At 38.7% G+C, this 23048-nt stretch overlaps 1 protein-coding gene across 5 annotated transcripts in view; it reads left to right on the forward strand.

Annotated features, from left to right (window-relative positions):
* TAFA5 (TAFA chemokine like family member 5) overlaps positions 1–22394 on the forward strand; it is a 697812-nt gene extending 675418 nt beyond the window's left edge. Inside the window, exons 4-6 of one of the 5 annotated variants that reach the window (XR_016441738.1) lie at positions 6455–6587; positions 18029–18121; positions 19486–22394. Coding sequence is in view for 1 of the 5 variants with exons in the window: in XM_090042107.1 (XP_089898233.1) it covers positions 19486–19494 (9 nt within the window). In the remaining 4 variants the exon portion in view is untranslated. The remainder of the gene's footprint in view (positions 1–6454; positions 6588–18028; positions 18122–19485) is intronic. The other 4 variants (XR_016441739.1, XR_016441737.1, XR_016441740.1 and 1 more) reach the window with 4 other exon arrangements.
* Positions 22395–23048: the final 654 nt, after the last annotated feature.

Raw genomic sequence — 23048 nt, forward strand, 5'->3', positions numbered from 1 at the left:
TACTTGCTGTCTCTGGCTACAAAGCAGCCCATGTTCAGCAGGAGGGTGGAGAATGTGCCTACCCCAGACTTGTGGCTAACCTGTGATCGGAGCCTTCCAGAAAATGAAGATATAAATTTACTTACCTCAAACTGAGAAAGGCATTGAACTGAGGACTCCCTCTTCAAGAGCAGGGAGCACTCTACCATTCCTGCTGAAGTTGGACTACTAGGTAGAAAGGATTGCAAGTTATAGGGCCAGAAAGAAAGCAGGTACAAGGGAGCCTAAGCCTGTTGTCCAATGTTGAGGGTAGTCAACTGGGGGAAAAGAGTTTTGGTCTCCAGTCCCTGATGCCAGCATTGTTTTTGGTATTTTATCCAATGACTGTTTAACCTAAAATACATTAATGTACTTGTAAGGTCTGAGGGGACATAACAAATCGGGTCTTTTGTGAGACTCAGGCAGAGTTTGCACAACTTCCCTCATATGAAGTAGATTGCAATGGATTGTTCAAAGGAATTAGGACTTCAGTTTCTCAAACTGGATTATTTCGCAAAATAAGCATCCAGAAGCCTAAATCTAGGGGTGCCTGTAGACATGCAGGGATGCTGCTTTGACGTGCTGTAATTACTTGATTAGACTGATAGAAACTGCTGCAGCATACTAATTAACATGCTCTACCAGCCTCTGTATTCAGTCTCATGTATTCAGCATCCCCATGCTTCAAAATGGTGGTGGGGGTGCTTTAACTACAACTTGTCAAATAAGCTTTAGTTAAAGCACCCCCACCAACATTTTGAAGCACGGGATGCTATATATGCAAGACACTGTGGGCATTTTAATTAGAGTGGCTCTCGGAGCTGCTCTAATTAAAGCGCCTCCCACCCCCAAATACTCTAGATGCCCAGGGCTCTTTTTAGGTCACAGTAAAAGTTGACCTGGATCACTTTTGTGGCCAGTAGTTCAGTTAGAAGTATTTATTTTTCTTAAATTGTGATTGCATGCACTTCTTATTAAACTTCCCAGTTATTGGCTCCTTGTATACCTTTATACTTTAATACTGTAAAAATTATATTTTTCAGGACGAGGATATTCTAACAAGGAGATATCTGGGAAATAAGCCAGCTTTGATGGTTTGCAGAATTGCAGAGTGGTATAAGAGTATACTTATATTGAAATACAAAATGTCTCAAATTAGCACAGCAAATGGCAATTGACATCTTATGATGCATCTTGGCGCTGATATTTAGATCAAACCATGTAGCAGGCTTTAAATGAAAATATATTTATCTCTGGTGACATTAATAGGATCTAAATCTTCAGCTGTTGGATTGTGTTTACTTATAATCCATTGAGAAACTGTCTTTTTTTTTCATATTTAAATGCTGTCTTTGGCTTCCCAGACAACAATATATCCCATGAGTGCATATGACGTTGCCATAAGGAGGAATGATGGGATCATTTTCAAGACATTCTGCCTCTGAATTTGGACAGCAAACTGCTCAACTGCAGTTTGTTTTTGGCCATGGGCACCTGGCCCATCCTTGAAAAAGATGACCTCTGGCAAAATGTTGTTTTTTTCCCCTGTAATCTGGAGTTAGCCCAAAGAGTTCCAGATGTCAGAATTCTGGTCCAGCACAGTGCCAGTTTTTGAACAAAGTTTTCCAGGATCAGAGTGGCTTTTATTGGTGGAACATGCACCTCTACTATTTAAGGAGAGGACCAGTATTATACCATTCACCAGAAGTTTACCTTAAAATGGAAATGTCATTATGAAAGTATTTTACATTAACCAGATATGTGACTTTTGTGTGTTTTGGCTTTTGTATATAAACAACGAGTAAAACAAGAATTTATATTTGCATTGCTAGTTGGAAGTCATATAAGTGAATATTGTGTCCAGTTTTGGGCTCCACAATTCAAAAAGGATGTGGAGAAGCTTGAGAGAGTCCAGAGAAGAGCCACACGCATGATCAGAGGTCAGGAAAACAAACCTTACGACAAAAGGCTGAGAGCCATGGGGCTCTTTAGTCTGGAAAAGCGCAGGCTCAGGGGTGATCTAATGGCCACCTATAAGTTTATCAGGGGTGATCACTAGTATCTGGAGGAAGGTTTATTCACCAGAGCGCCCCAAGGGATGACGAGGTTGAACGGTTATAAACTACTGCAAGACCATTGCAGGCTGGACATAGGAAGAATTTCTTTACTGTCCAAGCCCCCAAGGTCTGGAACAGTCTGCCATCAGAGGCGGTTCAAGCACCTATACTGAACGCCTTCAAGAGAAATTTGGATGCTTATCTTGCTGGGATCCTATGACCCCAGCTGACTACCTGCCCTTTGGGCTGGGGTGGGTCTGGACTCAATCTTCCGAGGCCCCTTCCAGCCCTAATGTCTATGAAATCTATGAGATCTATACCTTTTAAGAATATGAAAAGGCCTTTGGGTCAGGTTGTGTTTGTTCCTGGAAGTTTTATGATGTGGAGGGAGAAAAGAGTCTTTCAAATTTCCATTGCCCTTACACAGAAGCCAGACACATACAGTGCATAGAAAGGTAGCTAGCCATCTTACTCTGAAGTTAGACTGAATGTAGGGGAGTTATGCAACTTAAAGGATAAATAAGATAAATAGACAGCATAAGCTTTTATGAACTTGAGTTTACTGCATCAGATGCTATGAAGGGACAGCACAGATCAGTGTATAAAGTGGAATGAGTGATTTGAATACAAAAGGGAAGGGAGGAGTGAAAGGATGGGAGGGAAGGGAGAAAGAGGGAGGGGAACAGTGCTGGGAGAGGCAAACAACTGAAGAACCCATACGAACAAAGTGGTCACAAAAGCTAATCAGGTAGTGGGGTAAAAATCCACAGTCCCTGTTTAAACTATACTTAGTACAGTCCAGTTTGCAAATGCAGTTTCCTGTTCAAGCTGGCTTTTTGAATTTTACTGCCTGAGAACAGCAATCCTGAAGTCTGCAGTGCAATGTCCAGGGAGGTTCAAGCATTCTGCCACAGGCCTTTGTGTGTTTCTGCAGCTCGTGTCAGATTGGTGTTCATTCATTCTTATACATTATATAGAGCTCACTATGACTGTCTGATGAAGACAGCAGAGGGGCACCATAAGCAGGTGGTGGCATATGTGATATTGGTAGAATTGCAGGTGAATGAACCTCAAGGTGTACTACTTGTTATTAGGTCGGGTGATGATGTGGTCTGTAATAATGTGAGGGCACAACAAGCGTTCGGGTGCACTGCAAGGCCTGGTGCCCTGATGAGGCCGGGAATTAATTAGTGTGTTACTTGAGAGATGCCGTTTGAGGTTGTGAGCTACCTATAAGCCAGGACAGACTTGTTCCTGATGGCTTATGCTCTCCATGTATCTTACTTAGTTGGTTTATAAGCTCCATATGTACCCTACAACCAGTGTATGCAAGGATAAACATTGGTTGAAACTTCAAATTTTCTGTTCTACAGAAATTTGAGCATTTTAAAATCCATTTTTTATTTCAAAACAGTGAAACCATACTTTTTGAAACATATCATGAACAGGAAATTCTGATAATGCTTATTTTCAGAAAAGGAAAACATATCAAATTCAGTCTCATTTAAGAACAATATTTTATTCCAAACTTATGTTTTTAATTATCTGATTATATGTCAGTAGTAGTGCATGATATAGCATATTTGTCAAGTCATGTCAATATATTACATATCATATTATGCACTAGTACTGCTATCATGTTAAAATAATTTGTTTTGGTTGAAACATCTTTTATCTTAAAAAAAATAAAACTTCCTATATTGTGCTGTAATGAAGCAATTTGAAACTTTAACAGTTTGAACTATAAAAAAAGCTAAGCACACAATGAACTACTTAGATGATCTGCTGTTTTTACTTTTGAAATTCTTTTTCCAAGTTATTGAAAACAACAGCTCCTTTTTGGTACACTAAATGCTTATCTTATTTCATTTGACAAAAATTTCAGTGTGTTAAATTGTTTTTTGCAAGCACAATGAAAACAGCTGCTCTTCTCTTTTGTAAGCCAAATGCTTATCTTATTTTCTTGTTCAAGGTGTTGTTTCACTACAACAAAAACAGGAAACACTTTGAGCTGGAAAACAATAAGAGTTTCAGTCACTACTACTAACAAACGTTAATCAACATATAAAATCAGTGGAATATATCAGCCATTATGTCATGTCATATTATGCAGAACAAAATCTGGCATACAATAGTGCAAAATTAGCATAATTCAAATAAAAAAACACAGTACATTTTTAAATAAAAATCGAATTTTGTTTCTCCAAAATAAAGGCTTTCAAAATAATGTTTATTTAAAATACATTATCGTCTCAGGAAGTATTGACTAAATTAATATGATTTTGCAAAAAACAGTATCCCAAATTGAGTTTTTGGTAGAGAATTGATTCAGTGAAACCATTAAAAATGTCTGACCTGCTCTAGAAAGAGGTGCTTGACCTGATCTAGAAAGGGCTAACACCAACAGAAACCCTGCCAGGTGAACAGAGCTTGGCCCCTCATGTGATGGAAGAATGTACACTGTACATGGGCAGAAGATAAATGGAGATCTCAAGTAAAGCACCTTCAAGAGGTCCTGTTGACCAACTGTAATGTCGTCCCAAAGCAGAGCTGTATTTTACATCTTGTCTTTTATACCATTTACAAAGTAGTGGTTGTTGGACTCCAATGAGTCCCACTTATGCTGTCAAATGCTCATCTTTTCTCAAGACCCTTCTTTATATTTTCTTTTCCCTTCACCCTTTTCTTTTAATATCTTTATCTGCCAGAATGAGACTCTCTTCTTCACTTCCCTTTTAATCAAAAAGGGTCAGTGCTGCAACAAAAGGCACTCCTTCCTAATCAACCCTAAGAGTACGCCACCTCCCCAATACTCTCACCACATAATTTCTTTTAGAACATGGGAATAGGAAACAAATACATATCTTCTGATAGCAGTATAAGCACCAGCTAGTGGCCTGTCAAACTACTGAATTTTTTGTATTAGTCCTATCATGCTTGGCATCTGTACTTGGTTCGTTATTGTAAAAGGTTAGGCTTGAATTCTTCCTACTAATATTTCTGGTATTTGGCAGATTCAGTGATATATTCTCCTCTCTATTTTTTTTGCACTGTCGTACTGTCTCTCATTTATGTAATTGCCCTTTGGCATCTGTCTGAGCTTTCACAATGGTGTTTTATCCACTAGCATCATCTGAGCTACATCTAATTCTTCAAGGCAAATGTTGTAAGTGGTAGGACACAGTTGTAGCTCTCTCCCCCATCTCTTCTAAAACACTCCTCTCACAGCCACCCCAAATCCAAGAAAGCAATAACTTAAAGCTGTCAGCAACTGAGGAATTTCAAATTTTTCTTATTTTCGTAGAATTTGACAAAAACTGTGAGGAATAAAATCTATGAAGTGTCTAAAAATCAAACCTCCCATTAAAAAGAACAGAACACCATTTTAAAGTTGAGAACAAGTTTCATGCTAATGGGTTCTTGGAGTTGATCTTTGCATTTGATTATCAACTCAAAAATAGCACAGTGATGAATAGCAGAGAGCGTACCATTCTGGTTTGACTAATGACATTGTCACTACAGTATCTTGGTTCCTGTCTTCACCTGAAGCTTGTTTGCTTCTCAGGTTCATTACATTTCATCTGTGTAGCTGTTTTGTGACCCAGTAAGGTCAATTCTACACCTACCATTAGGACAAGCAAAGAAGAGAGAGAGTGCATACTGCTTTGATTTACTACAAATGTATTCTTTGAATCACTCAGTAACTTGCTTTATTCTCAGGTTTGACTGTTAATTTTTTCAGTTTCCTAATATGAAAGGAAGTCTGAAAAATGATAAATCTTCACAGTTGTAGCTAAAAAAAAAAAAAAGCAGGGTATGAAACACGTGTTATGAAATGCTTTGCTCTCTACATACTGTGATGCTTGTTCTGTGATCATGTCCTCTTGTCTGATACGGTGCAGTCACAGAAGTAGCAGTGGAATTTTCTCCTTGATTGGGGCCCCTAGAAAATGCTACCTCACTGGCATGGTGTCCTCATGTAGAAGAGCCGTGGTAAAGTGCTGCTTGGGCAGAGGGAGTGGAGAAAGGGCACCGAGGAACCAAAATGTCAGTCTCAGGAAAGAGAAGCTGGCTCAGGGGCAAAGCATGTGGAAGGCCACATGCTGCATGGAGTTACGGATGCAGAAGGGCTCACCCCATCTTTGTCACATTGCATATGGAGCATGCCAAACAAGATGCATCTCTCCCAGCACTTATATGGTTGTGTGTGGGGGGAGAGGGGACTTCACTGTATTGGTTTGCTTTCTTAAGTTTTGCCCGTTGTATGAGCACATATGTAAATTTTCTTTGTAAATTACAGAGTTAACATTTCCTTGAAGTTTGCCACGGTTTGTTTTATTTATTTCTTTTACTGTGTTTTCTATTTCATTCTGCTGCAGAAAACTGACCACCACTGAACTCCTTGCCAAATTCCACAGAAACCAGGGGGTATTGGGGATCTTGCCAAAGAATTTAGATCCAATATGCTGCACAATACACAGGGCTCTGCCTCTGATAGACAGCGACACACTGGTTGGTTTTTGAACTACTGTATTGTATACATCTCTAATGTGCATTTAGGTGTAAATGTCATTATAATGTTAAACAGAATTTATCCTTGACTATAGTCTTTCCAGGTGCCTGCTTTATCATCGGGAGACTAAAAGATGTTTTTATTGGCTGATTTGCGGGGGGTAGGAACTGTCTCCTGTGTGTAGGCCTGCATGTCCTATCCATGTTCTCTTCCCTTTCTCTCACACACCACCACTCTGTCATGAATATATATAACTGAAATATATATGATTAAGAGAGTGTAACAGAAAGGCACATATAACATTCTTTATTTCCTGTTTCTTAAATAAAACATAAGGACCAAAATGCTCCTGTAGAGACTTGTATGGGTTTCCTGCTTTTGGGAACTGGAAGGGAACATATACTTGCCTGTGGGTTGAACTTGGACTATACTAACATTTTTAAGGATAAGTAAATGTAAGCTTTGTGATTCTGTTCCCCAGTCATCTTTAAAAGATGAAATAAGCACTGTAGAATAGGGAGTCCCTGTAGGAGTTAATTGTTCTAGTGTAACTTAGGAATGAGGAACATTTTCAAAAGAACAAGGATTTCCAGAAGGGGAATCGTGCACAAGGCAAATACACTCCATAGTATACAAAACCTCTGAAACTATGATCTAAACATTATCAAACAGATGACTTGCAGATTCTGTTAAGCCAGAGAGCTTCATGATTGAACGAGGATCCAGGAGTAAGTTCTTTTAAGTAGAACAAAGAGTTAACTAGTGCAGTTTAAGCGCTGAACTTCAAAATCTAGTTTGTAGAAATCTGTGCTGGAGGCTGGATCCTCAAATTCAAGAAACTTCTGTTTTAGAAAATTTTATTCCCAACCTCCATGCTGGGGGGAAGACCCAGATCAGCTGTAAGTAGTTTTCTAGGATGGTAGCTGGGTGCTTCATTTCATGTACACACTTTGTATCTGTTCACATCAACTTGAACTTTCTTCAAAGCCACTCGTTTTGGAAAGCTACAGCAGGGGTTGGCAACCTTTGGCACACAGGCCAAATCTATATATGAAGAAACTACAGCACCTATAGGTCTGATCTGGTCTGTGTTTTCTGGTCTGGAAGACGATCCTGATTTCTGCTCCAGCTGACCATGCTCCATGCAGAGGGCTGCTTTGTCAATCCTGCCCTGCATCCCCATGGCCTGTATTCACTGTCGCTGTCAAATTAGTCGCTACAAATGCTTGTTTGCCAGGTTTTCTGGCAGCGATGGTGAGCAGAAGCTACAGTGAAGGAGTGAGAGAGCAGCCCTCCACGAGGAGCATAGTTAGCTGAAGCAACAACCAGGGTTCAGGTGCCCACAACAATGTCCAGGGTCACAAGAGGCAGCCAGCTTTCAGCAAAAAGGTTGCTGACTCCTGCTCTAAAGGAAAAAAAAATCTTGCATTTTTCTTTATCTAATGTATGTGTACATTCCTCCTTCACCTACATCCCCAGCCTCACCCCATTGTCAAAGGATAGAGATAGATGCCTTCAGCACACTGAAATGTGAATATGTTTCCTCCTACATCTGGCATGCCAATAAAGATTGCTGATTGGAGGTCACCTACTGCACCACACTACTTTTGCTTTTTCTTGGAATGAGGCCAGTCATACTTTGTTACTTAATAAATAAATTGCCATGTGGAATATGTAAAACAGGCATAATATCTCACTGGCAAACATTGATTATTCAGCTCCTTCACTAGCAAGAAAACGTCCTATCTACAGTTTGTGTACTATGAGCCAGAATTTTCTCTTTTAACAGATAAAATATCCTAAACATCCCTTCCAAAAGAACACTACCTTTCTTCTGATGTATTATTCATTAAAGTTTAACTATTTTCACAATCAATCTCAAGAAATCACTGTTCCTATTTTTACTGCAAGTGTGAGACCAACCTTGCTCCAGACCAGCTGCTTGTCAATCAGATGTCACTCTATAGATGCCCCTGAACAATTCTCTTCTCTAATTAGAGAAGGGAAAGTAGCAATTTAGATTTGTCTGCGGAGTTCAGCTGTTGGCAGACGTGCTTTTTTTTTAACTTGAGCAGCTCGGAGTGCTTAAAATATAAATACGTAAAATTTAAAAACAATTGCAATTAAAACTCTTGTCACTTCCCCTATGAAAAGCACTTTTCTATTGATATAGTATTGCAGCAATGAAAACTTTATCTCTACAGAAGACCATTATCTTTAATGAATACTTCATTGTTAATGCATACAATTCCTCCAGGATACTTTTTTCGACAAGGGTATAATATAAATTAAGCAGTAGATCTTGTTAACAGATAAGCAACACTTCTTGCTATATATAGGTGTAAAAGTCTGCATGTATGTATATTAAAAATAACTCTTTGACATATTGTTAACTTGTACTGAATCCCTCTTCTAGCCTCAAAAAGAAAAAAAAAACCCACAAAAATTGTATTCCCTGATTATTTTTTTGCTACCCAGAGGGAAGCCTCTGGGTGTTCTTGTGTACTTTCACTCACATTAATATTGCAATTGCTTTTATTTGGACAGTAAAAGAAAAGCAGAGAAAATAGTCATTTTTAAAGCTTTAAATTGTATATCAGCTACCAAATCTTTCTATGGACCCCTCTACATGTGCAGGTAAAGGTGTGATGAAGGTATCTAATGAACAATCCAGACAAGCCTCCTCAGCTGACAGAGCTCCTAGCTGTGGGGGCATCCCATGGACCCCTGGGGCAGGAAGATTTCAGCTTTGCCCTGCAGCTGCCATGATCCACTGTCTGCAGCTGCAGGCCTGTGGGTCCCAGCAACCTTGGGGCACTGCCTGAACCAAGAGTCCGCAGCTGCCAAACTCTGCCAGGGCTGAGAGTAATTTCAGCTGTGGACTCCTAGCCCTGGCTGCGCATGGTGCACCTCCCTATGGGGGGAGCCTAGTCGGTTGATAGGTCTCCCAACTGCAGAGACTCTGCTACATGTACAAGTTAAAATTTGATAGCAACCAGCTATAAAGTTATTACACGTTTTTTGAGCAGTAACTTGATAGCTGGTTGGAATTTTTATGGAGTAATTGTTAATTTGCTCATGTAGCTCATCTAAATTAATTGCTCAATTAACCTGGTAATTGTGTGATTCAGGTAACTTGTAGAGAAGGCCAAAACGATGCTTTCCATACAGCTATATATTATCTCAAGTCCATGACAATTTAAAAAGCAATAATAAATATGATGAAAAAGCTCATGAGCTGAATCTGGCCCATGGGCCCTAGGTTGCTGATCCGAATATTATGTAATTTGTTACATTCTTAACTTTTTGCATTGCTGCTCCTTCTAGACAAATGCAGCCCCCCAATCATGCCTCTCCTACCTGGCGCTGTAAGGCATACCTGCCTTTTCAGTTTTCAGTGAAGCTACCATTAGTCTTTCATAAGATTAGAAACCAGTGGTGGCATGTTATCTCAGTGCACAAATCTCTTAAAAACCCTACTCAATGTCTGCTTTTCTCTTTAAGTTCATAGGTCTTAAAAAACAAAAACAAAAAAACTCAGTTCGTCAGCACACATGGCCCAGTTCTGGCATTGTCTTTCCTTTTTTGTACTCATCCCTCATCCTGAAAATGCTTTTTCAAGGTATTCCTACTTGGCAAGTGGTAGTAAAGAGAATGTGACACAGAGCTAGACTGCCGCAGATCCTTGAGCTAGTCTGTTTACAGCAAGTTTAGGTATTTTGTTACTCTCACTCTGTTTTGTCAGATGACCACCTAGACTGATCCATTGTAGTCCTTCCCTTCTCTTACCATCAGGAAGTTTCCAGTGTTTCCACTGAGGAGTTGTTTCTTCTCTGTCTTGAGCTGATCAATGGGCAGGTCCCTCAGTGGCTTGCCCTGACCCTCCTTTCTTTGTCTCAGGCTCACCAATGAAGAGATGTCAGCAAGTAATCCTTCTTACTTTTCCCCTATCCCCCTTCAGCCCTTCAGTTCCAGGTTTCAGACCAAGGAAAATCCAGGACAACTGTCCTGCTTCCCTTCTGCTACTAATATTTTTTGGGCATCCAATTCTATCTTTCCAGACTGGGAAAGTCACCACACCAACCCTTCTTTAGCCTCTGGCCCTGAATTCTCCAAGCAGGCTCCTCTCCCAGTTCTCAGTCGTCTCCGGGAAACTCTTGTAGCTCACCCCTGGAATCTCTTACCAAGTCCTGGTTAGCTTCCTCTTCCAGGGAACAAATGAAGATTTTCACTAATCCCCAGTTGGGTCCTTCCTCCAGGGAACTGCTGTAGGCATCATGTTTCTCTTCCTCTTTTTCCATATATTCAGTTGTAGAATCTGGCATTTAAAGTGCACATAATGTTTCTGCAACTCTAAAAAAAACCCAAAAAAATGGCAGAGTAGTAACATAGCCACCTTCTTTTTCACAGAAGAGCAAGATAATAAACATAATGGTGGTGATCGTACCTTGTGAGGTGGGGCAGGCATGCAGTTTTAAAAAAAATACTGGGCACAGTTGTTATTTGATTTCTGTGGTAATTATTGGTAATTATGGGGAAAAGAGCCATGTGCTAGCATATTAGTTTATTATTTTTGCAAGTAAATTATTTTTCTATCCATTCCAAATAATGGTAGTGAAACAGTCCAGGTCTTAAAATGTCATGCTTTTTTGGAAGAAAGTTAACAATTGTACTTTGGCATATATTTATCGGATACAGAGAGAGACTTTATGCACAGAATCATTAAAAATGAGATTCTATTATGGGGGATCAGCAGCAGATCCAGGGGTGAGGCAAGTGGGCTGTGGCTATATCCCCCTTTGGTTGTGCCACATATGCATGTCAGTGTTGACTCAGGAACTCTGCATGCACAGTGAGCACACTAGCTTATTAGCAGGAGCTCTGGCCAGAGCCAGAGCCTTCATACCACCCTAGAGCCCAGTGGGTGACCACCACCCCTGCTTGTCTCCTCTTTTCCCCCTGGTACTGAATTCACATGGGGCATGGGAAGGGGAGGGCAAACATCAGTGGTGCTCAACCCTGGTTTCTAGAGCTGCACAAAATCAGTGGCTTCAGCCAGTACTCATGCCAATCAGCCCAGCATGCACTGACCAGGTGATGAGCTTGGAGCTTATTGCACATGCACAGCACAGGCAAAGCAGGGTGCAACTGCACTACCACACTGCTGGATCCCCACTTGTGGCTGATTATTTCTCCCTGTAAAGGGACACCATCACCTTGCAAATCACACTGTGCTAGAAAATTCAATATTCAGCATTGTTACAAGCTACTAGAGTTTAGGAACTTGGAGGTCAGAGGTATTTCTCATTTTTCAGATCTACTTTGCATTTCAATAGCAATACAACTCTTAACACTTTCTACTGGCTTGGAAAATTGTCCTAATCCCCCATTCCTAAAATGGGGAATTCCATTATGAAAGATAGAAAGTTTCAAACCAGTGGAGTTTTTTAATCTGTCAAGTCTATCCCCCCTACCTTAATGAAAAGGCCATCTTAAGCATTAAGAGAAGGGCAGGGAATTGCTTATTAAAAATGCCCTTCTGTGACTGTAAAAAATAAAATCAGGATGCACTATTAAAAGGGCATAAAAGATTCTGGAAGCCAGAATCTTTACTTCAAATTAGCGTGTTTCAGAAAATTTCAGGTTGACACGATCTCATTCACTTGTGGAATCTGACATTTAAAGTGCATTTAAAGTTTCTGCAACTCTAAAAAAAGTGAAAGGCTAGTAACATAGCCACCTTCTTTTTCACACAAGAGAAAGATAATAAACATAATGGTGGGGATGGTACCTTGGAGGTGGGACAGGTGTGCTGTTTTAAAATATACTGGGCACAGTTATTATTTGATTTCTGCAGTAATTACTGATATCAAGACAACAATAATGGGGAAATAGCCACCTGTTAGATTATTAATTTATTATTTCCACAAGTGAATTATGTTTCTACCCATTCTGAATGCTGACAGCGAAACAAACAGTCCACGTTTTAAAATGTCATGCTTTTTTGGAAGGAAGTTAACAATTGCACTCTGGCATGTATTTCTCATGAATTCTAACTTACGAGAAAAATATATATGTATGGACAGTATGCCTGTGCATAGACTATATAATATGCTAGGCTGCTCTTTATAAACACTGAAGCACAAACACAGCCAGGAAGTTCAACTTACCTTATTACATTTCCAATCCTCTAGGAGCTAAGAGCCATTGAACTCTTTAAGATGTGCTGCCCTGTGGCGAGCCCAGTGACATATAATAAATGTACATCTTTTCCAAAGCATTTCAGGCTTCTTCCTTTCTTTTTTTTTTTTTATTCCTAATAGCCATAGTCACTTTAAAGTTAGATTAACTTGTCCTTTTTTGAACATTGAAAAATCAATTTGCATATATGAACAGCATGGAGGGAAGGAGAGGGAAGAGGTGAAACCGAATAAATTGTCACAAGGGACTGTGGCAGTTCACGTAAATGCAACAGGCTAGGGCTGCTCTTAGGATCACTGCCAGAAATGTTTGTTCCTGTGAAGTGTAAGGTATCTTGCAAGGCAGTGTCAGTTTCTTAGTGCCGTTCTCTCTCTGTTTCTGTATTATACATGCTTGGTTATTCATAATCCTGGAGCAAACAGTTGCAGAAGCGGAGGGCAATGACATACCGTTTACCTGTCAGGTGTTACAAAGCATTGAAACTGTTTCTGTTATGAACAGATTTTCTGAAGCAGAGACCAGCCAAATCTATATCCATCTTTCTAAATTATATTTGTGTTAGGTTTCTTCCCTGTACAGTAGTACAAGCAAGGAAAAAGAAGAACCAATGCTGAAAGAGTCCAGTGATGGACACTAAGCTAAAACAGACAAGTAAAGCAAGGATGTTTTTCAAAGATAACGAAGAGTGTTAAACGTATTGATTGCATAAACCAATCAACATTAAAACCCTGAAGATGACCAGTGACATTGTTTTGTACCCTAGAGAATGTCCAAAATCAGGATTGGAAAAAAAAATCATAGTTTAGAACTCGTATTCTGGAAGACCAGAGGGTAGATGGACAGTCCCTCACTTATACCACCCATGCCATTTGTGTAAATTGGGTAGTTGGCTGCTACATAACAGGACTTCATCTTTGATTCATACTTCCTGACTTTCATTGTTGTTCTTAAAACGTAGAGCTCAGCCCAGGTCAGACTGCTAAAGTTGTGCCAAGTTTGTGGTGGATTTGTGTGTGTATTATATGGATTTCATGTAACAAAAGTGCAGTTTAGACATGCTTGAAACTTGGTCCTTGTTCTAAAAACATTTGCCGTGTGTTACTATTTATTTGTAGCATAAATACTATAGTGAGATACTTTGCTCATTTTGGTACATTAGTTAACAGGACCACCATACATTTTCACCTTAAGATAATTAATATTTCCTTTCTTTTTGCTCAGGAATGAACTATGGCCTAGCTTTTTTTTTTTGCATCATTTGGTCAGTGTCGTAGAGGTCCCCTTCTTGCTCTGGTTCCATGTAAGAAGAACTGAGGGCAATGTGTTATAATTGCTTTAATAGCTCAATTATTGTTAGCACATATTTACACCATCCATGAACTATAATACTTCTGTAGCCATGGGAAATATTTTATTTTTGTTATACTTTGAGTGGTGCCATAATAGCTAGCCAAGAAAACAGCTGCTAAGCTATTCCCTCATTTTTCTTGGACAGTATTTTGTGGGACAGGTTGTAGATGAGGGTCATTTGGACTTCCCTGCTTATAAATGCAGAGAACAGAGTTTCTGGCTGGTGGTGTTAGGTTAATTTAAAAATGATAGATGTTAGTTTAATGCATTCGAACCTGACAACCGCAAACTCTGAGCAGCTGCATATCATAATCATCTTACTGTAAGCAGTGCAGAACCCAATGTGTTTGGCCATTTTTTTTAAATAGCCTCTAAATTTGCATCTCATTCAGGGTCAATTAATTGCAAGTGTAGATGACAGTATGGTGTGATAGTAGGATGATCAAGAGCCTGTTGAAGGCAAACAAAAATTTCCATTAATTTCAGTAAGCTTTAAATCAGGCTGCAGAGGTCTAATCATTGACAATATACACCCTTTCACTCCAGGCCCAAAATTAGAGCCTGAGAATGGGGCTCCTTAAAAAATCAGTTCCCTACATCTTTCTCAGCATGTACTTGCATAAACAAAAAAAGTGCTTACACACACAAAAATCAAGACGTGTAAGACAGTCAAAAAATTCAGTTTTGAAGCAGGATACTTCAGTAAATTAGTGAGAAGAAACCTCTGGCATATCAATTAACTGTCTAATTCCACCACTACAACAGAGTGAAGTAAAGAGTCTTAAGTCAGGCCCGTTCTGTTTACCTGAGGGGCCTGGAGCTACCACAAAGAAACAAACCCCATCCACTCCCATGATATGGTGACCCAGCCTGATAGTAAGGCAGAGTGGATTGTTTGGAGATCTTGAGCATATCCTAGTCTTGACTTCCTTGTCTTTCATTCAGCGTGTTTCTTGGGACACACTTAAGGCTGCTCCACTGCCTCATGTCTTACATTTGGTGACTGCTGAGTGTGAGTGAGTGGGCGAGGTTTGTTTCTCAGTAGAAATCTGTTTTTTGGCAAGGGGTCATTATAGACATGGCCTTCTAGTTGTACAGTTGTACTGCCAAAAGTAGAAGATTATTTTACTGTATCGCTGTAGCCTGTGTTGCTCTATATATCTTATCAGTTTCTTGATCTAGCTCTGATGTTATCCATAATACTAGTGTTATAAGATATGACTCTTGGTGGACAGTTGGTGATGGCTTAAAATTTCAGGATCATCCTGTGATGGGGTAAAGTTGCAGCTTCTGACAAACTTGTTCACCTTCAGTTTAAATCAAGGGCCTTGTCATATGGGACACTCACCACATGTGTTATCTGAGATGTAGTAAGCATTACTGTGCCTTATTAAAAATTAGAACGTGTTCTCAGCTGTTGCCTGGTAATTCTTACTAACTTCTCAGGCCTCCCTGGACAGGGCTTGAGCTGGCTGAGCCATACCTCCTGGACCCTGATCCCAGCACCAGGTGCTGCAGCTCTCACATCTGCCTGTGAGGACATGCAACCCCCCACACTGGGGCAAGTCAGGCCTCTGCCACTGGCGGGAGGCAGGGGAACAAAGCCCAGGAAAGGGTGCCACTCCTGCCATGGGCTCCACACTTGCAACTGAATTTGTGGAGTGAGCAGAGTCTCTGCTGCTGGTAGTGTTGAACTGGCACTGTGTGGGAGTCCTGAACTTGGAGCTCAGATCGACAATTAGCTGATTGTCAGTCCCAGCTTCCACACTGCACTGGAGTCTTTATCTCGCATTATCTCTATGGAGCAGTCCAACGATAGCTAAACAGGTGTTACTTTATACAATCTGGAGATACTCTTCCCACAAAGATGTGTAGCTTTGCTATGATATAGTTGCACTTAGCACAAGTTTTACTGGTTGAATGCATGAATGCTTGCATTTTGAGTGCACTTAACATGTCTTATGTGTAATGTGTGACATGGCCCCCAAAATGGCAAGTCCTCTTGTGGAGCAGTGCCTGCAAACCACAAAAGCTCTTCCTCGGCCCTTTTGATGAGAATAACACTTCAGTAGCTCTGGTTCAGTTGGGGAAGAAGTTTGTAAACTCTTGCAGAAAGTTTGGAAACAAAGCAGAAATCTGAGAGATGGGGCAGGCTTCTTTTCTGCAAGGGAAGGGAGACTCTTTACAAAGAGAGGGAGGTAAAATCAAGAAACGGCCTTTCCATTTTCCTTTTACCTCATGTTCCACATAATGGAGGGATGTGAGATGAGCATGTTTACTGAGCTGTGGGCAATAGTAGGGAAGTATGCAACCCATGAAGATTGTAATGGTTTTATCAGTCCCTTAAACATTAGATGCCAATATTTCCGACAGACCATGCACAACATGCAATCTCAGCAGCAGCTCAGAAAAACCAGGTGAGATGAAAGGGAAGGTAACAGTACTGGAAGGTTACATGCCAGCACACAATGGCCAAGATGTACCAAGAACTCCTTAGCAGTCTCTTTTGGAAAGTCTTAAAACTACTTTTTGAAGGCTTGGGGATGGATCCTGAGTCGTCTGAAGTCATGGTAAAACTCCCATTGATTTCAGGACAGTCAGAATTTCATCTTTGATCCTTATATCTGCTATGCCATTTTGAACGGTTGGGCTGGTACAAGGGAATGCTGAACCATGGAATGAATTGGAGGCCTGGATTCCAGTGCAGCCGCGCAGTTGGAGAATTCCCAGGACTTTTCTTGAATTTTTTATTCGCATAGCATGTAACCTATTTTAGCATATGACAGGCTAAATGCAGCTGTATCAGAAATAAGGTGACCTGGAAAGGCATTCTGAGCAGCATTAAAGCCTCTTCCTTCCTTTAAACTTATTTCCAATACCATAGACCTCTTGTTAGTTGGATGGAGCAGAGTTTCCATACAGGCGTCCATTATAGTCATTCAGGGTCTCACTCTGTTCTCTCATGTAATCTGCCTGGGTCATGAGCAGTGGGTTATTTTGGAACATGAGGAATGAAGAGCAGGGAAGACAGACAGAACACGAGAAGGCAGGTTTACACTCCTTCCTCCTGCTACAACACTTCATGCTTTCTGTCCATTTTATCTAGCATTTTTCTCATCTTTTCCACTTCCTTCATTAACAAAAAAGTTTAAGCCTCCCTTTCTACCCTCTCCCTTTCTTCTTTCCTTTCATTCCATTTTTTCTCATGTCATTGTCCAAAGTTGTAGTCATGTCCCTCTCTGATATGTCTTCTTCTTGTCAACATTTTTTTTAACCTTCTCTTCTCCACCCTGACCCGGCATTGCAAAATATAACATTCTACTCTGTCATCTTTTTAAAGTGACACCATATTCTCACAACATCTTCATGAAAAAGGAAGTCAGGGACAGCAAGCCAATAAGGAGACTTTTACTTCTGTGAAATGATAAAATAACAAGTGCCTGGTATGAATGTATTTGAACTTTGTTCTATCCTGGGACCTCTAATATGGAAACTCCCTATAAAAAGACCATGCAGTCCATCAGCAGTTTATGCTGTTACTTTTTAGCTTAGGCCCTTCCAGCAAAATTCAGGAAAGACTGAGCTAGGTCAGACTAATTCTTCATTGAGTCATAGTTTATTTTCAAACCTATTCAATCTAAAAACTCTTGCTTCATGGACCACTTAATGTTCATAAACATTAATCCTCAGATTAAAAAAGTTGATAGTATCATCCTAGGCCTGTACAATGGGACGGGAACTATGGGAAACAGGGCAAACCAGAAAGAGGAACATAAAAGGGAAGCAAAACATCTGACAGAACCAAAACGTTAACATAATTTCTTTTTGCTGAATGTATATATAAAAAAGGGAATATACCACAATAATCATCCAGGTTTTTTGCCTTCAGCCTGTCTGAGGCCATGAGGTTTGGAGATCTGATCACTAGTCCGAAAAGGAAAGGCTGTTTGCAAGATTTCTGGGGTGTTTTTTCCTGGAAAAGGTGAGAGGATAAAAGCAGAAATCTATGAAATACATTTTATGCCTTGAAAGGAATATGTATATACATATGCATACATATATACACAGATACTCACACACATATATGCATATATGTGCACAGAGAGCGAGAAGTAGGAAGACAAATATTTCAAACTGTCAGCAAAATAATTGGGAGGTAGGAAGGTGCTTTCCTTTACCTCTCCAAGGAGTAGGTTAAATAATACATCTAAATTTTATACCCAGCTTGAACCAAATGAATTGGATATTCTTATTTGTTTTGCTCTCTCACATTCAATGTTCACTATTTTCTAGAGTATTTTCATCAATAATGAGAAGTCTCACTGTTTGGGAATTTGAGAATGCCAAAGAAGAAGATAGTATTTGAACATATGTTTTGTAGTAATCATGTTTGTTTAATACACCTTAAATTATTGTGCTCTGAACAATAACTGTGTTATTTAGAAATAATGTATAAACTTGTATTCTGGGTAAGTTTTTCCGGTTGTCTCCTGGTTGTTACAAAAATCAATCATTTCTTTACAACTTGTGTTCGTTCTACCTTCCATGTTCTTATTTTCTGTTCATTGTGAACTTAGTTCTGTTGTTTCACTTTCAGCTTGCCTTTTCTTTCTTTTTTAATGCTTTTTATCCCATTTAAATTTCTTTAGGTTTACTAGCCAATGATTTTTGCAGTTTCATTCTTTTAGAGTTTTTTTTTCCTCTGCAATTAAAAACAATTTTCTAATTAAATTGTCTATTAATATACATGTTTTCATTAATTTGTACTTGTAATGGCATCACTAGAGGGCGGTATTGATTAAATTAGTGTGCTGAGCAATGGGGGTATGCTACCAATTATTAGATATTAGACGCTTCTAGTATAAAAATTCTTGCATCTTACTGGATACATATACTGTTTTATTTCAGTTTTATCATGACTTAGCTGTACAAGACAGAAGGCATTATAACGTCCATAGTAAAATGAATTGGATCATTTTATATGCAATTATATTAGAAGAGAAGAACAGTCTATGATGATATAATTAAAAATGGGAGTGCATAGGGCCTAGTAGACAGTGATAGCTAAACTGTTGTAAATTGTCAGTTTACAAAATGTTCATAGAACTTTAAATTTAACTAGGCATGAGGGTTAAAATAGCACTATATTTTTTTTATAAAAAATAAAGTATATAGACTATCTCTATACTTTCTCACAGAAAATATTTGCAGTAAAAAATAAATATCTTCCAGTTCATTAACTTGTTCCTTGAAATCTCAGTACAGTATCTTTTAAAGTAATGGAAAGCAAAGATAGCCAAGATGGTAAAGTAAGACGTTGACTCATTTGTTCTTATTGATTTACAGGTCTCCTGACAAATACAGCAACAGAGAATCCTCGTAGGAGTGGTCTAGGCTCTGTGTGAGCTACTTAGTCAAGTTTCACTGCTGTGGATCATCATTTGTTATATGTCATCAACTCAACTGTCTATTTCTCTGTATCTCATAAAAGACAGCATAATTCTTCTACATTATGAGCTAAAGTCTGTTCTACCATACTAAGGATCACTGGACTAAGGAATATAGATGTGCGAGATATGCCTGGGCATTAGCAATACAAAAAAGTTCATGGTTAACGTTTCATCTGCGTTATACACCACTGCTGGACTTGATGTTACCTACATGTTTTAATCTGAAGAGTCTACTACACTGAAGAGTATCATCCCAATCAGCCTTAGAGAAGACTGTTTTGTCTATGGGAGGACAATGAGTTGCAAAAGAGAAACTCTTCTTGTGCCCTGGACTGTCTGAATTGCTTTTATTTTCTTATACTTTCAGTATATACGATAGACCAAAGAGAAAAATCTATTTTAAAGTGGACACAATCTTACTGTTAACAAAGTTATCTGCGTTAAAATGTAGGGGGTCTCCACAAAGACATGAATTCAGTTGTCACAAAGCTGAGATATTGCTGTCCAGCAGAAGTCTTTATGGGACAATGCAGTAAAAACTAAACCAGAAAACTGCTTTGAAAAAAACACACATTCTAAAGAACATAATGGAGCAGCGAGGGAAAAATGACCGATGTTTGAACTACTTAGATGAAAAGAATACAAACTGTCTACATGGCACCTTTATTCCTCTGTACTTAGATTGACTTTCTCGTACTAAAATCATTTTCAGTTTTAACCAGTTAAACATGCCTCTTCTACAGTTCCATTTTTGATAGTTAAAGTTGGATAATACAGTATTTGCAAAGAGCATGTTTGGTCATCTGTGGCCTATGTCTCATCTGATACACCATTTAGCACCAGAAAGCAAATTAAAGAAAACAAAAAAGTAACACTTGTTTGAAAGAGATCATTAAATGTATTTTGAAAAGCCTAAAGTTATATATTTAACAGTTTTTATATGTTGTATATTTGTAGAAAATCCTATTTAACAATTAACGTGGTAACTCTGACAGTCATGACAAGTGGTTCAGAGTTAAGTTGTGTTTTATTACTTCAGTTGTTTCTGAAGTGACTGGTGTCGTTTGCTTTCTTCCATTGGGACGTTCTGGATGTAAAGCATGACCAGAGAGGACTCTGTAGAAAAAGCAAAGAATAATGTTGTTTATATTACATAAATGCATTCAACCATTGCACTGTTGGAAGGCATTTTTTGTCTTTATGTACTGGTAAAATAGAGTGTAAAATATTTTAATCATTGCTTTTCATACCGAGTTATTTTTCTCTCTCCTTCTCCCAGCCCTCTTTTACATGATACAGTACAAAGGTCAGTTTGCAACCTATTCCTTGATTCAGTTTCAATGTTTTACCTCATCAGTAGAAATCCCACTTTGTCAGCATTATCAGGTAGTGAAAATTAATGCTAGAGCAGCATAGAAAAGAGGAGAAATGATAAAAAAGAAAATTCCCTACTCCCTGTTACTGTACCTTTCTATGTACGAGGTTTGGTACGTAATGATATGATGAGACCAACAATTGAGGTTAGCTTCTTTCTGGCAAATGTATTCTGATTTTAAGTACTTCTCCAGGTTTCCACTATAGTATGCTACCTAATACTCCAGTTAACTTTTAGTATTATACTAGTTCTATGCTACTAAAGAAAATTATAGACAGACTGTTCAAGCAATCATAGAAGAAAAATATAAGAACAAAATAACTGATTTTTTTTCAAGGCCTGTTCCAATATTGAGGCTTATTAAATACAGAGGTTACAGGAACCATGAATTATAGGTGACTGTGTCTTTGAGTAAAATAAATATATACAATATTCTTATTTAATCTTAGGGGTTTTTACCAGTGTCAAAGTAGCAATTAAAGCCCAGCCACTTGAAAAGGGTTATGGACTGACTGCACTATAAATGACTGATGTCAGGTTTAAAATGTCATGCAATAAATGATGGTAAATACAGTTACTGTACTAGAACTCAAGAGCCAGAGCCCTCACCCTATCAATTTTCTGTTTTGTTTCAGTTTATTTTTAAAGGGAGTGTAGTAGCCTTACTTAGTAAACACAGAACAATTAAAGATGTTACAACATTTTTGTTGCTTTACAGTATTCAGTTTTGTGTTGGTTCAGCTAAATTATAAAAATAAAGAAAATACTTTTATAAGTGAGACTTTTGTTCCCTGATCATGACATCCTAAAAGAAATTTCTCAGGTTATGTTTGACAGTGGGGGCCCCAGAAGTAAACTTACCTGATGATATATGATGGTTGAAAAAATGTTTAGCATTTTAAAATGAAATTGTACCCTATATTTTGTAAATGAAGTAACAGTTTTGAACACCTTAGGGTCTGGGGTATCTATATTAAGATAAATGAAGTATGGAGCTCATATTCTTTGGAATCTATGCCTCTGTAAATTATCTTTGATTTGACACCAAAAAAATCACTTGCCACTTCTGAAAGTTTAGGCAAATGCATTTTTCCATTACTTTGAACTTTGAATGTTCAACACAAAAAGTAACGCGTCATTTTTGTCCAAGGTCCTCTATGAAGAAGAAAAACCAAAGTGAGAACATTTGGGAAATAGTTGGGAAAAAATTGCCATATTCTAGTAAGAAATGTCATTTAGCCTATTGTGTATGACAACAACCTTAAATCACTTATATGTTGTTTTTTAAATGCTTTTTTCAAATGTACACTTTCAAACAAAAAATATTGACTGTTTTGGTTAATGTAAATGAACATCTTCAATGCAATGCTGAAACCTTTATCTTGCAATAACATTATACTTTTCAAATACTGTGGGTTCACACTTTACCAGTCAGCTACATCAAGAGTTGTGATTTGTTTATGTGGATATTTTCTGCACCTTCTTCACAAAATTATTCAAAGCACAAACAAAGGCTGTTAAATATCCACCTATTCACAGCTTTCAGACAGGTTACTTTTCAAAACATGCTTGAAAGGGAAGATGAAATAGAGTGGGAAAGTCACCCCTCAGTCTAATAAAAACATCTTCTAGAAATACAGCAAGCCTTTAAAATATTTCCAAAAGAGCTGCCATATAGTTTCCTGTGTGGGGACAGAGCTAAATAATTCTTCAAGCACCTGGGATTTCATAAGACTGTGATTGACTAAAATATTTAACATGCTGTAATGAGCCACGTTCGGACCTTTGGATAACTCCTGCCAGTGAATACAGGGGGCTGGACAAGATGGTTTAGGAGGCCCCTTGTAGGCCTGTGTTCCTATGCTGTGTTCTCTGATTTTGCAGCTATGCTTTTAACGTATTATTTTGTCTAAACAAATCTTTCCCTTTTTCTACTGTAGCTTAGTTCTTAAGCACACAAAGTCCTAGATCATCTGCTTGTTTACTGAAATTGTACCCAGATGCTGCTGTGTAAATCTTTAACCCACGCATTTTCTATTTAATATGGCCTATTCAGCACAGCCTCTATTCAGCACAGAGCTTCC

Source organism: Crocodylus siamensis, chromosome 4 (assembly GCF_052110815.1).
Source record: "Crocodylus siamensis isolate JL-2025a chromosome 4, ASM5211081v1, whole genome shotgun sequence".
NCBI lineage: Eukaryota > Metazoa > Chordata > Crocodylia > Crocodylidae > Crocodylus > Crocodylus siamensis.